This window comes from Pieris rapae, chromosome 14, assembly GCF_905147795.1.
Source record: "Pieris rapae chromosome 14, ilPieRapa1.1, whole genome shotgun sequence".
Classification (NCBI taxonomy): domain Eukaryota; kingdom Metazoa; phylum Arthropoda; class Insecta; order Lepidoptera; family Pieridae; genus Pieris; species Pieris rapae.
This window is the reverse complement of record NC_059522.1, coordinates 7,927,095-7,949,223: the sequence shown is the minus strand read 5'-3', so window position 1 is coordinate 7,949,223 and position 22,129 is coordinate 7,927,095. Positions and strand designations below refer to the sequence as shown.

The following is a 22,129-nucleotide window of genomic DNA, read 5'->3' as shown; positions in this document are numbered from 1 at the left end:
GAATCATTCAATGTATATTTCTTTTTTAAGGTTTATAAGTGTACATTATGTTACCTACATGAATAAATGATTTTAGTATTTGAATTTACAATTTTAGTTAAAATTTGCCCATACATATGGTGTAAATAATTAAACTAATAACACTACTGATAGTTCTTCAGATAGCATTAAAAACGTAATCCGATAAAAGATTTAAAACACTACTTTCTGCTATCTTTTACCCATTGTAATACTTTTCAGACTTAAAATGAAAGAATAAACATTTACCTGTCAGTCTTTGTCAAATAAATAAAACGTAAAAAAATAAAATAGAAAAACAAACAAAATTATTGTGTTAAAAAAAATATAAAACAAAAAATGATTTTCAAGTCTTTAATGAATACTAGCATTTTAGTATGCCGACGTATTCAAGGCGGTTGTATGCAAAAATATTACGGAAAGACAAATTCATTGAATAAAGGGCAAGTCATCAAACGTTATAGCACTTGTCCAAGCGGTATGAAAGTTACTGTATGTGGGGCAGCTGGTTGCACAGGTAAGAAAATTCTTCAAAGGAAATCATCGCGAATCTATTGATAATGTCGTTTTCAGAGATTTTGGTTAATGAGAGATCTTTTTTGTCTGTACCACTCTTATAAATGATGTATCAGTGAACGAATTTTCTTGCTTATTTAATTTCCCAGGTGAACCACTGGCATTACTGTTAAAGCAATGTCCATTACTGGACGAAATAGCGTTGTTTGATGTCTGCGCCACCTGTGGGTACGGCATGGAACTGAGTCATGTAGATACTAAATGCAAAGTGTCGTCGTACTCTGGAGCGCACATGCTTTGTGATGCATTAAAGGTGCCCTTTATTTATTCATTTTATAGTATATTATCCTATAAGCTCGTCGTCTATGAGATAAAGGACAGTCATCGAAACTCCTGGACTTTTGGGCGTTGCCGATCGACAGTTCGAGGGAGGAGTATCTCCCAGGGAAGACCTCCACCAGTCGATTACACAGTTTGCAAAAGAAAATGCCTTGTAAAAGTGTTATGTTTTATCTATTTGGATAAAATTCGTGTATGTTCTTTAATATTACGACTGATTTTATTAGGAACAGATTCCACTTTTAAACTGTATAATTATTTAACTGTATTTTCTGTTTGTTAAAATAAAAATGATATTACCTATTATTTTTTTTATACAAAAAAGAAAAAAACATTATAAATTTTATTTGAAGATTTTCTATATATGCAGCAAATTGTAGAAGTTTTAATCACCGTCTTCTGTTTGTATTCCGAACGGGACTTATCTTCAAGTCTATAGTCTTTCCTTTAAAAGTGATTAAGACTATTCATGGTTTTATTCATAATGATGAGTCAAATTTCAGGGGGCCCGAGTCGTGGTGATTGTCGCTAGGAATGAAGTGGATTCTTTTGAGGCTAATTCACCAATCTTGACGGAAATCGCGATTCAGATATGCAACACGTGCCCTGATGTATGTATTATATGAGAGATATTAGATTTTTTTTTTCGTTTTTATGGATTTGTATGGAATATTTTGTAAAAATTGTAAAATTATTTTTGTGATATCTAAAATAATGATGCCTAAGCAATTTAGGTATAGGCCTAGTGTTTTATCAAACGACTCTTATCACAAGTCTATCGCGAAACAACTATTGTTTCAGTATGGAATATAGGATTAATTATTGAATATAGTATAAAGAGTTAGAGATATGTAAATAATAACAGAATCTTAAAGCAGTAGTCACTTCAACAGTAGTCATTTAGCATTCGCTCGAACGATGAAGGAAAACGTCGGGAAACCAGCTCGCCTAAGACCCAAAAAGTCGACGACGTGTATCAAGCAGGCTGATCACCTACTTGCCTATGAGATTGACTAATGATCAAAATATATACAGAAATCTGAAGCCCCTACCTAAAAAGGAGCAATGAGTAATTGCCAAATACGTATAAATATTGTTTCCTTTTCTCCATTAAGGTCGCCTTTATTTCAGGCTTTCACAATAGTAGCAACGGAACCTATAGAGAGTTTAGTCCCACTTGTGGGTGAAATTCAAAGATGTAGGTGCAAGTATGACCCGCGACGATTACTTGGATGTGTCGAATTGAACTGTGTTCGGGCTAATACGATACTAGCGGACTTTCTACGAGTACCACCCGAGTCCGTACGAGTACCTGTTATAGGCGGCGCAACACCCACCACTATGGTACCGGTTTTATCAGCAGCTGTTCATCCGTGTGTTATGAGTCAGGAACAGGTATGTTTTAAATAATTGAGGATGCTCTGAAAGAGGTGTTTTCAGAACACTTCTGTAGCGGACGTTTGTAAAAGAATTATTTTAATAGTGGTTTATTTATGACATGTCTTATTTTTGTTTACGTTGATAATACAAATATGTGTTTAGTATGTCTATTCTTGTATATACATAAACATATGTAGACATATTTAAAATGCTCTTACAACTCAAAATTATTCATAGAATTTGGATTTTATGTGGCCGACAAAAACTAGATAGTATTTTATTATGTTTCACTAATATCTCGCAAAATATTATTAATATTATAACTATGTAATTGCTTTAATCCTATATTCAGGGTATTATTGAATATATATGTCACAACCAACTAGCTTAATAAGCCGTTCAAATAACAGCCTTTAGTGCTGTTTGACTAGCGGCCTGAAAGATATTCAGACGTAGCGTTTGTTACAACATTTATTAAAATAGCTGGCCTTTCGCACGGTAGAGTGACCATGTTGCAGAATAAAAGAGATGAAGCATCAGATTTAAAAAAAAATCTTTAAAAATTAAACTGTTGAGTCAGTCACAGCTTATTTCACACTATTATAGTCATTAGGTACACTCTTCCATTGTAAATGTTGTTTTTCATAAAGATTTGGGAAACCATCAACATTGTGGTTTTTCGACGCTGTATTGACAGACAGTGGAACTAAATTTTAATTAACAGTTAACAACTAGGTAAGTAATAATACATCATCCAAGTCATTTGCCTAGCTGTTTAATTAACTGGCTAAATATCGTCAGGCCACCAGTTAAACGGGCTGTTTAGTTAAGACGCTAGACTGATAAGTGAACGGCTTATTAAGCTAGTTGGCTGCGACACACATCTATTGAGTATGTTTAGACCAGCTCGCGCTTGAACGATTCACAATTTTTAGTCAGTGTAGATCTGTGCATGCTGTGGGATATATTAAAATATTCACGATGATTATATTCAGATTCTTCATTTGTATCTTCTATTGTTTCACTGCAATGAATAAATGTCGACATTTTGGTGAACGGCAAAATTCTGACCAATTTATGTTCCACCGTCCACTATAATTTTTAGCATATTTTCTTTTAATCTATATCCAATTATAGATCGAATGCGTGACATCGTGTATAATGAGCGGTAACGAAGCGGTTTGCGCTGCCAAAGGGTGCAAAGCAGCTACTGCATGTCTTTCTGGTGCCTTTGCTATCGCAAGAACCACTGTCAATGTTGTTAAGGGTCTGCAAGGCGATTCAAATGTGGTTCAATGCGCTTACGTGGACAGCCTTGGTACTTGTGCGCCGGATTGCCAGTATTTCGCTAGTGATGTGCGTATTGGTAGAAAACTTACAAATACAGTACATATTATAATAACATTCCCAGGAATATTATTATAATATTTCTAGAAATCTTGATACGTTTTATCTACTTAATGAAATAAAACAAGCAAACAGACATATCAGTCTGCAGTAATTGTCCTTTCATCTTCTAGTATCAACTGTCGCGGAATGACCTTTCAGACCTAAGAATGAGGAAATCATCTTTTTTCTTTGACCTCTTTATTTAGCTTAGTTGGTCGATCCTCGAAAGGATACATCTACTGAGCTGCTTATCTTTTGGTTTCGGGTTCTTAGGATTCATCATCTGTGACGATGTCAAATACAGCATTTGAGTCACCGGCGTTGATCTTATCTAACATTATTAATTACATTATATTTTCAGTGTTACCAAGATATCGTTAAGTGGGTGGTATTTCGATCTAGGATATATTTATTTCAAGAAAACATAACCTTTTTGCTGTGTATATTTTATAAAAACTACTTAATTATAGTTTAGTAATATTTTTATTTGAAATTTGGCTATAAAGATAAAAAAATAAATATTGGTTATTCAATTACAGGTTGTATTAGGACCTTCGGGAATAGCGAAGAACCTTGGCGTTCCAGAACTTACTAAATTCGAGAATTGTCTGCTTTGCAATTGTCTACCATATGTTCGTAATGAGATTTGCCGCGCAATTTGTCTGGTAAAAGCTTTTATTAATAAACTCTTCTTGTATTTGTTAAAAAGATGGCGTATGATCAAAACTAAAGGTTGTAAAAACTAAAGTCATCTTATTGGCTTCAAAATTATTAACAAAATGATACCTATATATGTAACTTAACTAATGTTGGGTTACATAACTCGCGTTGGTCTTTTTATTGCGTCAAGACAAAAAAGTTTTTATTCGCGCACAATGATACTGGCCACTTACAAAAAACACTAGTAAAAATGCTTTTTTTAATTTCATAAAGATTAAATAAATTTCGTTTTTATTGTCTTCATAAAGGTAGGATATATACAATTTATACCTAAAAAAAATTCATATCTTATGCAATCCTCATTTTTGGAATAGGTCACATCGTCCATTTACATCTTTTATTTTTACTGAATTGAAATATTATAATTGCGATTCAAAGAAATGTTTTTATATTTGCCATTATTCTAGGTATATACAATGTGCCAGCAGTGCTGTTGTCCCACCTGCATAGCGCACCCGCAGACATGCTACACGCCTCCTATCGTGCCCTGTGCGCCGCCTGTCAATTGGACCTGCGACTGTCCTGATGCCTGTCGCGATGAATATCTAGCCTCGGTGAGTTATTGCAACTATAGACGCAACTCTCGACCTTGCCAAAATGTATCAAATTATTATTTTCTAAGCGATCCAAAGTAGCTAAACATATGAGCGATTCGAATCGTCGACCACCGATAACTTTCCGAGCGGCTTGATCCTTTGGCGTTACGTAGAGATGTGGGGTCGCTGAATATTCTACTGAATAAACCATTAAATTTATAAGCTTTTTGGTAATGTCAGTGTCCATGGTATCACTTAACATCAGATGAGCCTATTGCTTGTTTGCCCTTTGTTATATTAAAAACAGGAAAGTATTGTAAGGAAACCATCTATCTCAAAAGTACGCGACGTGTCCAAAACCCATGGTACCGCGAAACCATAAACAAATTTCCTATATAGAATTAATTTTTCTGATGTTTTTTTGTTTTAACCTTTGAGGTAATCTTTTAAAACGAAAAAACATCGCAATTATTAAGAGCATTGTTGGCCTAGTAGCTTCAGCAGGATGCGACTGTCATCCCTGAGGTCTTAGCTTTGAACCCTGGCTATGCACCATGCGCGCATTTAAGCTCGTACGGTGAAGGAAAACATCGTGAGGAAACCGGCTTGCCTTGAACCCAATCGACGGCATGTGCCAAGCATAGGAAGATAATCACCTACTTGCCTATTAGATTAGATCATAAATTTGAAGCCCAGACCTAAAAAGATTTGAGCGCCACTGTTGTTTTATAAGCTATCGGAATGTTATACTTTACTTACTAATAATAAAAAGTAATAACGAAAAACTTTTTAGATCTGTCGTGAGATGACCTGCAAGTGTGGTAGTACCGAGTTGTGCTGGCGTCCACGTCAAGCTGACTACGATGCGGCTCGTGCTAAAAACTTCACCCACCAAATGCCTCTTAAATGTCTAGCTTGTTCCTCTCGTACTGTGCCAAGGAGTGTCCAAATTGAACAGCAGTTGCGCCAAAGGGCTACTGACCCGTGTTCTTAAATAAATCTTTCTTAAATAAGCTTGCAATAAATCACTGTTAAAACTTTGAACGTTCTTTCACAATGGGTATAATTAAGTGTCAGCGACGCTGGACTTTCAATTTGTGGCTTTATCGTTATAATCTTTGTTTCCTTAATTTTGACAGGAATTTTTATTAAATCGTTTAAAACGCGTTTATTCCTCATAATTGTATTTTAGGCGAAAAAATGCCGGGAACGCATTTAAATTTGTAAAACGTTTTTTTATTGTTTCCATATAGGTGATAGTTAATTGTAAAATTTTCAAAATTATTATTGGCTAAAGAATCGTTTATTAAATCAATGTTGTATTTTTTACTGTATGTGATACCATGAAATAATATACAAAGAACTTTGATATACTTTATTTGACAATTAAAATTTAACAATTAAAAGCGCTTTTTATTTTGTTGTGTACGCTGCTAAGTTTTTCTTTCAGGGTAGATAGAAAATTGACTTCGCAATTGTTCTGGAAAAATATGTTTCATATCAGAGACAAGAAAGCCACTTTAAAATAATGATTGCAAATAAAAAAAATAGAAGTTAAAAACCATTATTATAAAAATGAATAAGAATAGTAAAACTTATTTACTTGCTATTGGAAACAAAAACTTCAAACCCCAAATGAGATTTTCACAATATTTAAAATACCGCGTACCTTCTGCGGAATCCCATCTTTCTCATCACCTTCTGTTAGTTCCTTTGATTTTTCACGTTTAATGTTTATTTTTGATCGGCTATTTAAGTTTTTCTAGAAATTAGTTTTTCTACTAATTAGTAAATAATGTCAGTAGTCGAAAGCAGTAAAGCCAGAAGGTACACATTATGTTGTGATCACATACTAAGCCCATTCTTCCCATTTCTTATCTGAACACCTTTAATTTCTGTTGATTCCTGACCATTCTACTAGATGGCGTTATTTCAGATGCAATGACCGAAACACCATCATATAAGTCGAAAATTAATTGAGTATCGAATATAACATATAATTGTATAAATTTTAACCCACTATATTGTTTTATATATGATCCTTTGATACTGTCGAGTGGTATTGGCCTAGTGATTTCAACGATGTGATTCGCATGTATGGATTGAGTTGGATCCCTTTTTGTTGGTTGTGCATACTTGGATTTACTGTGCACATTTAACACCCGCTCGTATGGTGAAGGAAATATAGTGAGGAAACTGGGCATGCCTTAGACTTCTAAAGCCGCGGAATGTAACAGAAAAGGCTGATCACCTACTTACTAAAAAAAACAAGAAACCGGAAACCTAAAATGTTGTAGTACCATTAGTTTTTTTTCAGAGTACTTAAAATTATTTTACCCGTGACATGTTTATATTGATACCAGATGATCGCACGGTACTCATCGACTTCTGAAAGAATATATTTCCGTTACAAATTATTTTTGCGATATTTTTTTTTAATATAATAAAAGTTAAACAATTTTAGTCCAAGTTCCGTTCATATTATAGACTAAAAGAAGTTTTTTTAGGTTTAAGAAAAAGTAGTTTGTTCCTAAATACATCACGCTCTCTAAAAATATTTAAACATGTAATCAAACTAGATTTTATTTTTTAACAGAAAATAATATTAAATTTATAATAAATAATGCCGTATAATCATGATAAGTGAAAAATAAGTCAATATATTCTTCCTGAACTACAGAAATTTTGTAATTATATTTAGATTTAAAATTAATTTCTTTTCAAAGTATAAAATAGTCTGTACCCTTGGGATGTGAATCGCGATTCCAGTGGGCCCTTCAAACGGCATCCCAGGTCTAAAGCAGGGTCCAACAGAAGCTCTCCGTTCCAATATCCAGGCTTGACTCTTCGCGTCTATCTCCTGAAATATTTATAATTATAATCGTTCATATATTTTATCATCAATACATTAAAAACATACCGGAATTATTCCTTCTTCATGCTTTTCTTGCCAAGTTAGTTCCTTATTCTTATGTGATGTCTCCTGTAATTGGTGGGTCCGTCAAAGAAACATTTTACATGGAAATTCTTTAATGGAGATAAAGAGGAATTTATTACAACACTAACTACGCAGCCATTAGTGTATTGATTGGTCTTTAAATCCGTAAAAATTATATCGTATAGCATTCGCGTAAACCAAATACAGTAACAGCTGTATAGGTAAAACTTAAGGGATACGCGATATAATTGTATTTTATAGAGGTTTCTCACATAGACGCATAACGTTGACGTTATAAGTAGGTGCTTTAATAGAGGATTTTATTTTTACTCTGTACCACTCGCGTACAGCAATAGAATATAAAGAAAAAAAGAAAATAATGAAATGTTAAATACTACGTTAGGAATTAATGCAATGTAACAGTTGAAGAGAGTGCCTGCGTCTGACTATATTCTCGGGACGTAACTCTGACGATTTAGTAAATCGCCACGCTTATAAAACTAAGAAAGTCTGAGTGAGTAAAATATACAGCCTAGGCTCGTACATATGGTAACAGTTTAAATACAGACTATACTATAAATAATACTCTCATTCAACTGCTTTATCTCTGAACAAACATATTATTAAATTAAAATAATGAACATAATATCATCTATATTATTAGGGATATAATAAACGTTTTTACAAAGTTGCAGGATAATAAAATGCCACTTTTATTATTAATTTTATGTACACACCAACTAAGTACAACGCAAGTTCACAATTCCAGTATGTCTAGCTGGCCATTTTCAATTACTTTTAACATCCTTATGACAAAACGCACATATTTATTCGATGCGGTGTTAGCAATCGAAAATGGCCAGCTAAAATAACATTATAGCACGCGAAAGCATCGCAGACGTTGTATTATTGAGTAAAGTTTTATATTCCTTGACCAAAAGCACGTCCCGATGAGATGTTTTCTTCAGACGGTGCTTCGTAAGGCACGCCGCAACAGAAAAACTGTCGGACGACGCGGGAAACTCGCGAAGCCCGCGATTCACTGCGCGGCAGCCCGCCTGCCTCTTCGTCATCTGACTATAAGAAACATTTCAGTCAATATAATATTATATATTCATAAAATATCCAAACTTGTTAACGATTTTTGTTTGTTGTTTTATTTTGTTACTTTGTATTAAACTTTGCAAGCGCGGGCTGCCACGCAGTTTTAAAAATATATTACATACCCAATTTGAATATTTCTTAGATGGTTTAACAATCCGTCCTTCGGAGATTTCTTCCGCAATACTGTCCGTATCGCCTGTTTGATTATTTTCCTTTTCGCCAAAATTGGCTCTCGAAAGAGCTTCGACAACTTGTGGAATTGGCTGCGATGTGGGTGTCATAGAACCCTTCTGAAAATAAAAGTTAATTATTTTAAAGTAATATTTTGACAATACAATGTCCTCATTGATATAAAAAAATAACTGAATATTACATTAATAATACATTTTTGTGCCTTTCAAAAAAACTTTTATAAAATCTTATCTGGGAAACAATTTAAGCACACTTTTATAATTATTATAACTTGTTTATTATTTAGGTACATATCTTGTATTTGTGATGGAGACGTCTCCTAATTGATAAAGAATAGCATTGTTATGTATGTATTATATTCGTTGTAGAATGCTATATACCAATACCTAAAATTTTCAATCTTGATATATGAAATTTAATGTGACTATTTATCGCGAATGCATATCAAACGTGAATTTATGTTTCATAGCACGTGCACGAAACATAACAGTATTCATACCTTTGTTTCAAGTTCGTGGCCCAAAGCTATGGAATCGGCCGGCGAGCCTTGATTTTTGGAAATTGAGGATAATTTTTTGGCGGCATTCTGCTTGTTCATCTCACTAGATTTAACTGTAAACGTAACGATTTAAACTTAACCAACCGAAAAACCAGTGGTGCTACCTTTTAGGTATGGGTATCAGATTTCTGTATCTGTTTCGTGATTTTTTTTAAGGCAAGTAGCCTGGGTAAACACAAAATTAAAAAAAATAATTAGACGCAACTCGGGCAACGAAAATCACTTGGAGGTGTTCCTAATCAAGGTCCCCCGATACATCTACATAATATAATCCAATTCGTCTGATTTTAAAAACCAACTAGTAGCCTGCTTTCCCAGTCAAAACTGTATTAGGTTTTGATATCACGATGGTTTCCTTGCATACGACCAAACGTAAAATGCGAAAATAGAAAGTCCATTGTTACACAGCCTGGGTTCAAAGCTACAAACTCAGGAAAGAGTATCACAGCTGAAGCCGTCCTACTTAATTAACTTAACCGAAAGATAAACCTATTTATTATCAACTCTGGACATTGTTCAATAGGTATGTTGCATTGTACTAGCTGCATACACTTCAGTATGGTATATTTTAGAAATTATCTGCTAGTGTGTTTGTGATGTTTACAATTTTATTTACCCCGTTTGTGTTCCTTATCATCCTCATTTTCGGACTCCAAATCCTCTGCTGTTTTATGTTTCATTTCCTCAGCAACAGCTGTAATGTTTTTATATATATAGTAGTGAATTAACAAAATGAGAGTCTTGTAAACCTGTACCCACTGATAAACTGATACTGATTTAAGTAGACTGATAGACTGATTTAAGAATTTCTTTCACCATAATTGTTTTCATTATCGCCTTGTAATATAGACTATATTATTTCCAAATTATTTAAACAAATATTCAGCCATGTGTAAGCAGGCCGGTATTTGTCTTTAACAGATGTCAAGTGAAGTCAGTAAATAACTCTATTTACAATTTGCAGCGTATGTGATTATAATAGATTATTTACATTGTACAGCTGGCGCTTTGGAATGCTTATGATGATGGTCAGTTTCATCTTGAATATCATTAGGCCGGTATGGAGCCTTGTGCCTGCTGTTGGTAGTTTGTTCTACCACCACGGGGATGGCACCCGTTCCCCCACTCTTTTTATCTTGTTCAGACATTTTCTAAAGCAACTCAAGCATCCATACGTCCTAATCTACACGTCACTCACTATTTTTATTAACAATTTTTTTGAAAAGTACAAATGGCTGAAACGTCACGCTTTGCAATTTTGACAACAATATTTCTTATTTTTTACATCTTCTATTTTCGAAATGAAACTCCAAGAAGTACTGTAGCAATCTACAAATATTCATGTGATCGACTTGTGTCTTTTTTAAACACAACAACTAATAAAAAATTATTTAAACTAATATATGTATAACATATTTTTATTGATTAAATTTCTATCGTATGGTGTGATTGGAATCTTAATAAGTCATTCTCTTTTCGTCTACACCTCTTTTAAAGAAGAAAGTTAGATATCAAAGTCATGTCACTCAAATATGAACTTATTGGACTGCATAAATTAATTTAGAACAAAATTCAGAGTCAGTGTAATTCATTAATAGAATACTATTAACTATGCTCGCGAGAAAGAAAATGGGATGTGATGGAATATAAACAGTCACCATCCAAAAAGAAATCATTGATTCATGACGAAAAATTTATACGAGAGTTAGACTACGATTCAATAGCAGGAGTTTCTCATCGATCTCCCAAAAGACCTCTACTTTTAGGTAACTTTCATTCTTCTTTATAGTTTCATTTCTAAGAGGTGAAGTTACTTAATATAATATTTATAGAAATTTCACAAAAGGGTTCCACATTTCGGAAGTCTTCCCAAAAAGTACTAGTTTCTATAAAACCTCGAGCGCCAGCTATCAAAACAATTTATATTGCAGAAAAAAACAGGTTTCATCACAAAAAGGTAACTTCAGCTAAGATTAATCGTTAGTTATTAAGTTATACGTTTTAAAATGAAACTCACATTTTAGCACTCTGAAAAATCTGGTTCTAGATTAGCAATAGGAGATCATTCGTCATTTGCATATGGTGAGTAAACAGTATATTTAAACAGTACGATAGTTATTTATGTTAAGGTATTAATTTATTTATTTTTAGATTATAGTGAAGAAGATTCTGGTATAGCAAAAATTATTCCATGTAACCCAAATTCATGCAAAGCAATTAAGATCAAAGTTGATAAACAATCTCCTCCGAGCAGTACACTTGAAGGAACTTCGACAGCTGTCTCAAAATGTGCTACGTCTAGTTCATCTCGAGATGTTACAGTCTATCGACGAAGGCGTAAAAATTCTGAAAAATGCTACATGTACACTCATCCCCATATGACAATTAATGTTCCTAAACTTGAAACAGTAACAGAAAATTCTAAACATATCCGATATAAAACGAAAATTGGCGACATAGTAGTCACAAATAGTTCCTCTGACGAGATAATATCAGGCAAAAATATAGAAAGTGTACACAAAAGAATAGATTGGCTTGAACAGAGAATATTAAGACAAGAGATGGTGCTTAGAACGCTCGATCCTAATATCCAGTTATCTTCCACCGAAGAGGAAACAGAAAATGAAAAAGAAAAACCGTTTCTTCAAACCGACCCGGGTTGCAGTTATGTCGAATACAGTCACATACCAGAAACTTCTGCATTTCAACGTTATGCTCAACCACCAGCGCCTCTTTCCCCTAGTAAAGCTACTACAATACAGAAAGAACATAATTCAGAACAATATGGACGTGATTTCACTCTTTATGACGGTATAACTGCTCGGGGAAGGCGACAATGTGCTTCAGTTCCATGCAAACGTGATGATATCCCTAAACTAGCCGCAGAAAGAGTACATAAAATTCGTCATAAACTTAACCCTGTTCGTGACTATAGATTAATGGATACCGTTCACTATCTTGCTCAAGGAGAGTTTGCCCCTCGTGATGACGGTATCAAACTAACACCTTCACGTGAAGCTGTATTAAGTGACATCATTTGGGAGGACGTATGCCGAACACATTGGCCAAATACACGACTCGGTCGCCGGATAGCACATCCAGAAAGATATGGCCCTCGGTCCGAACTGCAGAGACTGATTGACAGCCTTTTAAGAGAAAGAGTTGCTCATGTAGAACGTAGGCGACGCCGGCACTACCGAATAGTTAAATTAAATAATCGCCATGAACATTGTCGAGCTGTTGGCAAAACAGGTGATATTATTGTAGCAAGCAATAAGAATAGACCTGAAGGTGCGGAAAATGGTGGTAGTGATACGGAGAAAACTGAGCGCCATGAGGAAAAACCTTGCCGAAAAGAATCAAGTAAAAGTCACTTAATATATCCTGAAAGCCATCGCCGTGTCTATACTCATGAGGAAAGCACTCCGGGGCCTAGCCATGCAAATCGGACTGGCAACAAACATTCCACCTGTTGCTATAGATCTTCTAGCCCTAGTAATAAGAATAAGGGCCCAGAGAACCAAGAAACTAGCGGGAGTAGTGTAATTCAAACTTCAAAATGTAGACCAAAACAGCCTAAGCTTGTGATAAAGAAGAGTACAGGGCGTTCTAAATTTCAACCCCAAGAACCAAATCTTGAACATTACATACTATTACCGACACTAGTTATCCGTACACCGTCGAATATGAAAAGGCAGAAGAAATTTAACGAATTGTATCACAAGATTTTGAACAAAACTGAAATCAGAAATGGTATGTTTTTTCTCAACATTACAAAATATATAAGTTCATTTAGTTCATTTAGGTTGTTATAAAGTTCCGTAATCCTTCAATGGGGCATGAGGCAGACACCTTTTCAGCGCCTGTTTTATCGATAACTTTTCTTTTACTTGCCTGATAAATCTGTCTCATTGGGTTTAATTGGTGAAGCCTGATGTTTTTTAAAAAAAAGAAAAAGTTTCAAAGCACTTACAGATACAACGTGACACCACAATTTAGTAGACCGCCGTTCCTAGAAGTCCTGGAATTTTTAACTATAACAATATTTGATCTTACAGAACCCGAATTGAACTATAACGCTGAAAATCCAGAATTAAACTCTGATCCTAATAAAAAGAATATTGGCTTCAATATAAACATAACACTATCGGAAAGCGAAGAAAAGTTGCACAACAAGTAGAAGTGTCTAAAATTAATGAAAAATTATTATTGCCTTCATAAATAAACAGTTAAATATGAATCATTGTTTAATTTTTATGGCATAGCATGGCTATGCCTATAGCTGTCTTATAATTGCTGTTGATAATGTTATTTTGATCTTGGTAGTGCCCTGCAAAGATGAGCAAAAAGCGGCAAGGCCTAACTTTTTCTCGAAACAATTAATGCGATACAACTTCGTTGTGCATGATACTAGAAGCCTGATTTTCAGTAACCAAGTAGGCATTGTATAAACACGGTTTATTTAAAGTCAGGATAAGTAGTTTATATATTTTTATACCCCATGGTTATCGAATAGCAGGACTATTCGCTAACCATTGGGTAAAGAATTTGAATAATAAAGAAATTTATATTGTTCGGTCTCAATCTAATCATGTCAATCGAATGCTTTCTGCCACACAAAATTAAAATGTTCTCAAACGTGTGAGTCAAGTTAATGTCCTATAACCCCTAGGTGGGGCAGAGGGCGTCCACAGTGAGTCTCCATCGCGTTCGGTCTTGAGCCTCGTATTTCACCTCGCTCCAAATCCTACCGGCTCTCTTTTCCTCGTCTGCTACTGTACGGTGCCAGGTTTAAATGAGTGAGTCAGATTTAATTTAATTTGATCATGAAAGTAATTCTATATGTGTGAATAGGTGTAAGTAGTATTTAAGATGTAGTTTTACAATAATAAATCAGATTTAAATGCTACTCTGTCTTATTCCTACTTCGCTTCCTTTAATAGTGGCGAAGACTCTAACATGCCCTTAATTATCGTAGTCAGCCTTCCCAACAGTGTCGAAAAAAATCCCCACACCTTGAACCTCTGATCCCACGTATTGTCTGCTACCTTTGGTCTCTTGGTACCCATACTTGTGTAATTATATATGTATACACTACTTATGTGGTAGGTGACATCTTTGTACCTCTAGCAGGGTCAATTAGTTATGTCTCACCTTCTCATTTTTGAACATAATTATATTATGCAACTTGCTAAGACAAACACTAGGTACATACATAATTAAGATACTCCTGACACATAAATAATAATAATAATAAACCTTTTATTTCATGCAATTTTTTCAGGTTACATGTGTAGTTTTAAGAAAGAAAGAAATAATAGTAAAGACATTAATTACACTTGTTTCCAATTAATTTAGAAAATAGTTTAAATGTATAACTAGGTTTGTTTTGCATGAACCCCTCCTCAAGTGAAGGTGAAGGCCTCCTCTAAAGAACTCCATGAGTCTCTATCTTGAGCTATTTGCGGCCAGCAGGTACCAGCTGTTTTTATCAGCTCGTCTGCCCATCTTGTGAGCGGTCTGCCTTTGGGACGTTTGCCGATTGGACCTTTCCACGTTGTTACCCTGTTAGTCCATCTCTCGTCCTTTAACCTCGCTACGTGCCCAGCCCACTTCCATTTCAATTTCTTAGCGTAGGTTAGAGCATCAGTCGCTTTTGTGGTTTCTCTAATTTTTGTGTGACGTATTTTTTGCATCTTTTTAATATTCAGCATACTTCGCTCTATTCCTCGTTGGCAGGTAGTGATTTTGCTTTTTAATTTAGATGTATATTTCCAAGTTTGACAAGCGTATGTTAGACAAGGTAGGAGGCATGACGTCATGACTTTTGTTTTAACATTTATTGGCATGTTGCTTTTGAATATCTCTTTTAAGGACCAGTACTTGTTCCAAGTGTTTTGCACTCTTCTTTCTGCTTCTAGTTCGTTTTGTTTTCTGCTGAAGCCCATTTGTTTTCCGAGGTAGATGTAATTTTCTGTATAATTCAGAGTTTCGTTTTCCACTGATATTCTTTTCTGTATACTATTTGTCATGACCATGGTTTTCGAGAGATTCATTTCTAGTCCTACTTGTTTACTGGCTGTGTTCAGTGAGTCAATCATGCTTTGTAATTGTGTGCTTGATTCTGACATCAGAACCAAGTCATCTGCGAAGCGTAGGTGGGATAAATACTTGCCATTGATGTTTAGTCCTGTCTTTTCCCAGTTGAATCTTCTTATTATTGACTCTAAGATAGATATAAATAGTTTTGGAGACAGGGGGTCGCCTTGCTTTACGCCTCTTTCGATGGAAAACGTAGGGCCAGTGGATTCCAGCTTTATTTTTGCTGTACTACCTTTGTAGATGTTTCTGATTATATCTATATATTCTTGTTCAACTTTTTGAGCTTGCAGAGCGGTCCAGATACTTGAATGTGACACAGTATCGAAAGCTTTTTTATAATCGACATATGCGATGTAGAGTGTTCTTTGCTTCTCTTGATATTTTTCTATTATTTGTTCGAGAGTATGTATATGATCTATTGTTGAAAAGCGCTTGCGGAAGCCTGCTTGTTCGACTGGTTGCTGTGCTTCTATTGTGACACTTATTCTTTTGTTAATTATACAGGAAAACAGTTTATAAATACATGAGACTAAGCTAATAGGCCTGTAGTTTGTGATATCTTTTGAGTCCCCTTTTTTGTAAATTAAGATAATTTCCGACTCCGTCCACTGCGACGGTATTTCGGCAGTTTTTAATACAAGGTTAAATAAATATGTTAGTGGGGGAGTCAGTAGCGGCCAGGCAACCTTTATGGCTTCATTTGTAATGCCGTCTGGTCCAGGGCTTTTGTCGAGCTTTAGCCTTTTTATTTCTTGCGTGACTTCTCTTTCAGTTATTGGTGTTATGTTTCCGCTCTTATTTGTAGAGTAAGTGTCATTTGCATTTCTATAGCTAGTTTGCTCGTTTCCTTGGGCTTTATATAGGGTTTTATAGAAGTGGGTTGCTACATCTATAATTTCTTTGCGATTATTTACAATTTTGTCTTTGCTGTTTAAGCCTTCTATCCAATATTTATTTGTTCTTAATTCTTTAAGGGCCTTTTTTGAGCTTCCTGCTTTTTCCAAGTGGTTTTTTATAGTTTTCGATCTGTAGTTTTTGTAATCATGTTTGATGTATTTACTTATTAGTTTGTATAGAGCTGATAGTTCGTTTCTTGAGGCTCGAGTTTTTATCTTAGCATGTTGTAACTCTTGTCTTCTCTTGATAAGTGCTAGAGTACGCTCTTTTAGAACTTTATGTTTACTTTTTGGTACTTCGTTGGATGTTCGAGCGTCCTGTAAACTCTGGGTTATAGCCTTAGTTAATGTGTCATAGAAATACTGTACTGGTGTATTTTCTTGGCATTTATTTATATCCTGTAACTGAGATGCTATGTTTTGTTTGTAAGATCTCATTTCTTCTTCAGTTTTCAGTGATGAAAGTCGGTTACTTCTGTACGTTGTGCGTTTTTTCTTTTGCTTTGTGAGAGACATTGTTGCTCTGATTGCCCTGTGGTCTGACGGGTAGTTCAGATTTAAAACTTCTATGTTTTGAAGGATATTTGGTTGATTTGACAAAATGTAATCTATTTCATTTTTGTATTTACCATTTGGTGATCGCCAGGTCCATCTTTGGTTTGGTTTTTTGTGAAAGAAAGTATTTAAGATGGCAAGGTTGTGTTCAAGGGCAAAATCAATTAGCCTCTGACCTCTCTGGTTTCTTTCCCCATACCCGTTTGGTTTCATTATTAGGTGTTCTTCTTTTCGCGGTTGTCCTATTTTCGCGTTAAAGTCGCCCATTATTATGTACTTTTTATGAGCTTGGTCTAGGGCTCTATTAATATTCGAGTAGAAGGTGTTAATCTCTTCTTCACTCGCAGTTTCAGTCGGTGCGTATATTTGTATAATCGACATGGACATTCCTTGTATGTTTAAGTTTAATAATGCTACTCTCTCGTTTATGCCCAAGAAGCTTTCAATCCAGTTCTTACGTGTTTTATTTATTATGAAACCGACTCCATATTTGCCAGGTGTGTGTCCTGTGTGACATAGTACGAAATTATTGTATTCTTCTATCCGGGTACCCGCCCTTCTTATTTCACACAATCCAATTATGTCGTATTTGACTCTAGTGATTGCTTCGCTAAGTTCAATTAGGCGTTCGTAGGTAGATAAAGTTCTGACGTTGTAAGATAATATGTAGAGCTGGTCTTTCTTCTTTTTAGTTGAGTTAAGTATTTCTAGGGATTTAGTTTCTTTCGTTGAAGAATGTTGAAGTTTTTTCTTTAGAGGGTTTTGGTCTTGATCTTCCACGGTGACCAGCCGGGTTGGAAGATGGTTTTCGTCGTTTAGTTGAAATTTATTAGATGTTGTATCTTTGAGGGAGGGGATTGTTAATTGCTATGAGTGTAAGCTACTGGCTGTTTTGTCGTTGATTTGTTTATTGGCGTTATTTTTCGCTAGGTAGCTTAGTATGCTTGGTTTTAGAATTCCTTCTGAGACACTGTTTGATCGAGGTAAAGATGGGTTGGATTGGTTTATTTTGTTTTTCTTGGTGGCTCTCGTGTTGTTACCAACTAGTCCTTGAGACTTGGGATCTGACTCTGGTGAATTCGCCAGTGATCTTTTGTTGTTTGATTTTAGTACAATGAGTTTATCGTATTTTATTGTGACTTTATTTCCTTTCTCACGCTCTTTATTCGCTTCTTCTTGTAATTCTTTCCTTTTTTCCAATATGTATTTAGGGTAGTCTTCGTTCAAATAGTATTGGGTATCTTTCAATAATCTTTTTTGCTTGAGAATACTGACCTTTAAACCAAGGGTAGAAAAAGTCACCTTTATTGGCCGGGGTTTATCACCTTTCTTTCCCAGTCTCTTTGTTTCCTGAATATCTCGGCAATTCAGTTTTAAGGACAGTTTTTCATTTATAAAGTGCAATATATTGTTCTCCAAGCTATGGTACGACGTCTCGTCCTCTTCAATACCGAAGAAAATTATATTTCTTTGTCTTGCTTGTTTTTCCATAAATTGAATTCTTTTTTCTTGTTGTTCAACTTTTTCATTCAAGATCTGGTGTTTTCCTTCCAGAATTGTAAATTTTTCTTCTAGTTTGTTGGTTATGTTATGTGTTATTTGTTCTGTCACCCTTTCACCATTTTTCTGAATTTCAATTTTTTGTGCGTTCAGTTCTTTTTGGATATTTTCTAAAGCTTTCATAATTTCCTCCATGGTGACTATTTTTGTTTTGATACTCGTGGCGCCCTCTAGTAGGACTGGGTAGTATTATTTGATCTGTTGTACGCTCTGTAGCGAACAAGTCTAGTCGAAGGTAGTGCGTTTCTTTTCAAATAGATGGCGCTGTACTACAATTCTTTATTCTATGACAAGGGAAGTTGCAGATTCATTCAGGTGTGAGGTTATGTTTCTCAAAAAACGAGATAATTTTCACCATCCACTATTTATTTGCACTCCGGGTCTTCGGCACTTTCATAAGTTAGCACTGGTACAGTTTAAGTTCTTGGATTAGCGAGAGTAGACTTGAAGAGCTTCGAAATTGTTGTTTCTTTACACTTCAGATTTTTGTGGATTTTTCTGTATTATTCGTTAACTTAGAGTCTTGCCTTCACTATATAGACTTAATCACTAGTTTATAGTCATTTGTACGATTTTGTTATCACTAAATTCACTTTTATTATAATTTTTAGTAACTTTTTATACGGACTGTGTTGTTTACCGCGTCTCAGTAGCGCCCGCACTCCTGACACATATTACATATAAATTTCATATGTTTATGATTCTAGTGTAATTGATTGCAAATCAAAATCAAGGTTTAAATAATTTACACAATGAAACATTAATTAGTTAAAACCTTACACAGTATTTCATAAATCACGTCAGAATTTCCCCGAAAAGGGATTGTGTGAAAACGCGCCGTCATGAACAGCGGCTATAAAAAGTTTCAAGTAGCAAGGTAGTTAAAGTTTACATCCACTTTACGAGAATATTAGAGAACGTTTTTATTGTGTTTAATTTTTATTTGAGCTGGTTTTACCAACTGGCGTGCGGTCATCCCTGAGGTCATAGATTCGATACCAATGCTTGCTTATTTCAAAACTTGCTCGTACGATGAGGGAAAACATCGATAAATAAAGCTTTTTAACAGTTATTATGATATATTTAAGAGACTACACTGCAGTACATACAGACTGGCATCTGGAATTATCTTTTACATTCTAGGTGGGTTTCTAACTCAGCAAATCACCTTTGAAAGACTTGCGTTATGCACTGTACGCTTTATTCTCTCAATGGTAATGGTGCGTATTATGTTTCCTCTTGAATGGAAGCCGTATAAAAGTTAACATTCGCTGATGTTAATGGAGTTGGTACAGTGGATTTGTGTGTACTAGACTGGATCAAGTGTACCGAATAAATGTGAAAACTTTAAACATGTGATTAATAAAATGTACTTTGAACGAATATAAAAAGGGCAGGCATTAAACAAACCTACTTAAAATATATACATGTATATTTTAAACTTGACTCATACACGCCTAGGCTTGCCCGTATCTGCTGATAGGTCACTTTCTTATCTTACTCTATCGTGCATTGCATAGAACTGTTGTTATCTTCAGTAGTCGTTGTTAAATGACGTCCCTCACGCGTATCACCATTAAAATTGCTACGTCTACGCTTAAACTAAATAGTCGCACGAGATGGGGCTTCATTAAGAAATGCTAATCGCAGTCTATCATAGCTTTGTTGTTGAGTAAGCCCGAAAATTGATTGAACATTTTCTCACGTTAGGTTCATTTTCACGTGTAACTAGAGTTTTAGATTTACCGCCAATTCACAAAAACAAATGACAAATGAATGCTATATCAACCAAATTGGTAACCAAAGAGTTCTAAAATTTAAAATCAAAAAAGTTTTGATAGCAATGTACTATCCAGTTCTTAACATTTTCAGTGTTACCCACGTTACACCGTTTATGAATCTATTGTTTGTTAAATTTCAAATCGAATTAAAAAGTTTGTATCTGGTCTCAAAGGCAAGAAGCAATTAATTCCCTTAGGCGTGATAAAGTTAGCAAAAAACATTTATTCAATATTCAGAATGTAATAACAGAAATTGTATTAGATCTGTACATAAAGATGGGGAAAGTTTAAATAAGTACTACAAAGAATTTTAAATTAAAAATCTATAATTTTCCGAAAGGTAGCCGACATCGAAGTGCTTTCGTAAATATTTAATCAGGAACATTACGTTCACGCTAACTTAGCGAGGCATAAAATCGATACAAATAGATACTTTGTAGTATAATTCTTTTGACCGCCTTCATGGCTTGATACTTCAAATTGTACCCTAAGTACTTTTCCAACGAGTAATGATGTCAGCTCTGACAGCTTTGATTTACCGTATAATATTTATAGTTCACGAATATTACACTATTAAAAAAAACTAACGTGTGGCACTCGGGGACCGCCGCGGTAAAGCTATTGCTTAGCATTTTTTATCAACTTATGCATTTATAATTATTTATTATTATATATATGTACTTTTTTCATTGATATTAATTCAATCTACCACACTACCTGTCTGTTAGTCTGAGACTAACAAGCCTACGCACAAAATATAGTCTGTCTCACCGTAACGTCATCGTGTGTTAGGTTTTTTTTCGTTACGGAATTTATGATTCGGCCGCCGCGCTCAAAACCCACGATAAAATCTATACAATAGCTTGATAAATAAAATACGTTTATTTTGAACATAAGATCATCATGGTATCACTTATTCCTCGTCATTAAATTCGAACCTGTAGGCATCCCTACTCATCGGCAAAGAAGACAGAGGGTGTTGGCCGAGGGAAAAAGCCGGCGTGAAAAACTCTCGGTATTCTTTTTTTGTGATTCCGCTTCCATATAACACGTATGAACACGCTTTTAATGTCCTTCAATTATAAGTATGTATATACTATTCGATTTTATTTATTGTTCGAGCCTACCATAAGAAAGGGCAAACAATATATTTGCAATATACCAATGTAGCAATTTTGTCGCAAGTTGACGCGAATTTTATTTAATTAATCTTGATTTTAGCGGTCATGTTAGCTTTAATTACGTTTTTTGACTATTTATTAATATTTAACTATTATTTTAGGAAGACAATGATTTATCTCAAAAAAGGGAATGCTTTATTTTTTGCGTGTAAATTGCCCATTTTGTATGTTTTATGATAAACATTTTGTTATAATTATTATTATCCCCTGTTATAACGTATACAATTCTACCAGCGATTAAATAATATGATATTTATAATGTACATACTCCCTAACTTCATAATTAATATTCTTTAATGCTTAGGATAATTAATAAATTGTTACTAGAATTCATGAAAGTAAAAACACTGGGATTAGATATCA

General features: G+C 34.7%; 4 protein-coding genes across 4 annotated transcripts; 2 read left to right on the top strand and 2 right to left on the bottom strand.

Moving 5' to 3' along the window:
- Window positions 1-356: 356 nt before the first annotated feature.
- LOC110998045 (malate dehydrogenase, mitochondrial-like) lies at window positions 357-5,911 on the top strand. The gene is made up of 8 exons (XM_022266466.2): window positions 357-535; window positions 684-847; window positions 1,377-1,484; window positions 2,005-2,268; window positions 3,391-3,609; window positions 4,182-4,307; window positions 4,770-4,916; window positions 5,692-5,911. Exons 1-8 carry the CDS (start codon window positions 358-360, stop codon window positions 5,890-5,892), a joined length of 1,407 nt encoding a protein of 468 aa, XP_022122158.2. The 5' UTR covers window position 357; the 3' UTR covers window positions 5,893-5,911.
- LOC110998048 lies at window positions 5,904-10,932 on the bottom strand. The gene is made up of 10 exons (XM_022266470.2): window positions 10,683-10,932; window positions 10,308-10,385; window positions 9,632-9,744; window positions 9,063-9,230; window positions 7,819-7,881; window positions 7,642-7,758; window positions 7,236-7,286; window positions 6,568-6,660; window positions 6,328-6,378; window positions 5,904-6,023 (listed from the first exon to the last, which is right to left on the bottom strand). The coding sequence occupies exons 1-10, from the start codon at window positions 10,837-10,839 to the stop codon at window positions 5,904-5,906; spliced, it is 1,011 nt and encodes a 336-aa protein (XP_022122162.2). The 5' UTR covers window positions 10,840-10,932.
- A 286-nt stretch (window positions 10,933-11,218) lies between these two features.
- Window positions 11,219-13,931, top strand: LOC110998044. Its single transcript, XM_022266465.2, has 5 exons — window positions 11,219-11,457; window positions 11,524-11,648; window positions 11,716-11,773; window positions 11,843-13,444; window positions 13,750-13,931. The coding sequence occupies exons 1-5, from the start codon at window positions 11,331-11,333 to the stop codon at window positions 13,869-13,871; spliced, it is 2,034 nt and encodes a 677-aa protein (XP_022122157.2). The 5' UTR covers window positions 11,219-11,330; the 3' UTR covers window positions 13,872-13,931.
- A 4,180-nt stretch (window positions 13,932-18,111) lies between these two features.
- On the bottom strand, window positions 18,112-18,939 carry LOC123689751. Its single transcript, XM_045631174.1, has one exon. The coding sequence runs from the start codon at window positions 18,937-18,939 to the stop codon at window positions 18,112-18,114; it is 828 nt and encodes a 275-aa protein (XP_045487130.1).
- Window positions 18,940-22,129: the final 3,190 nt, after the last annotated feature.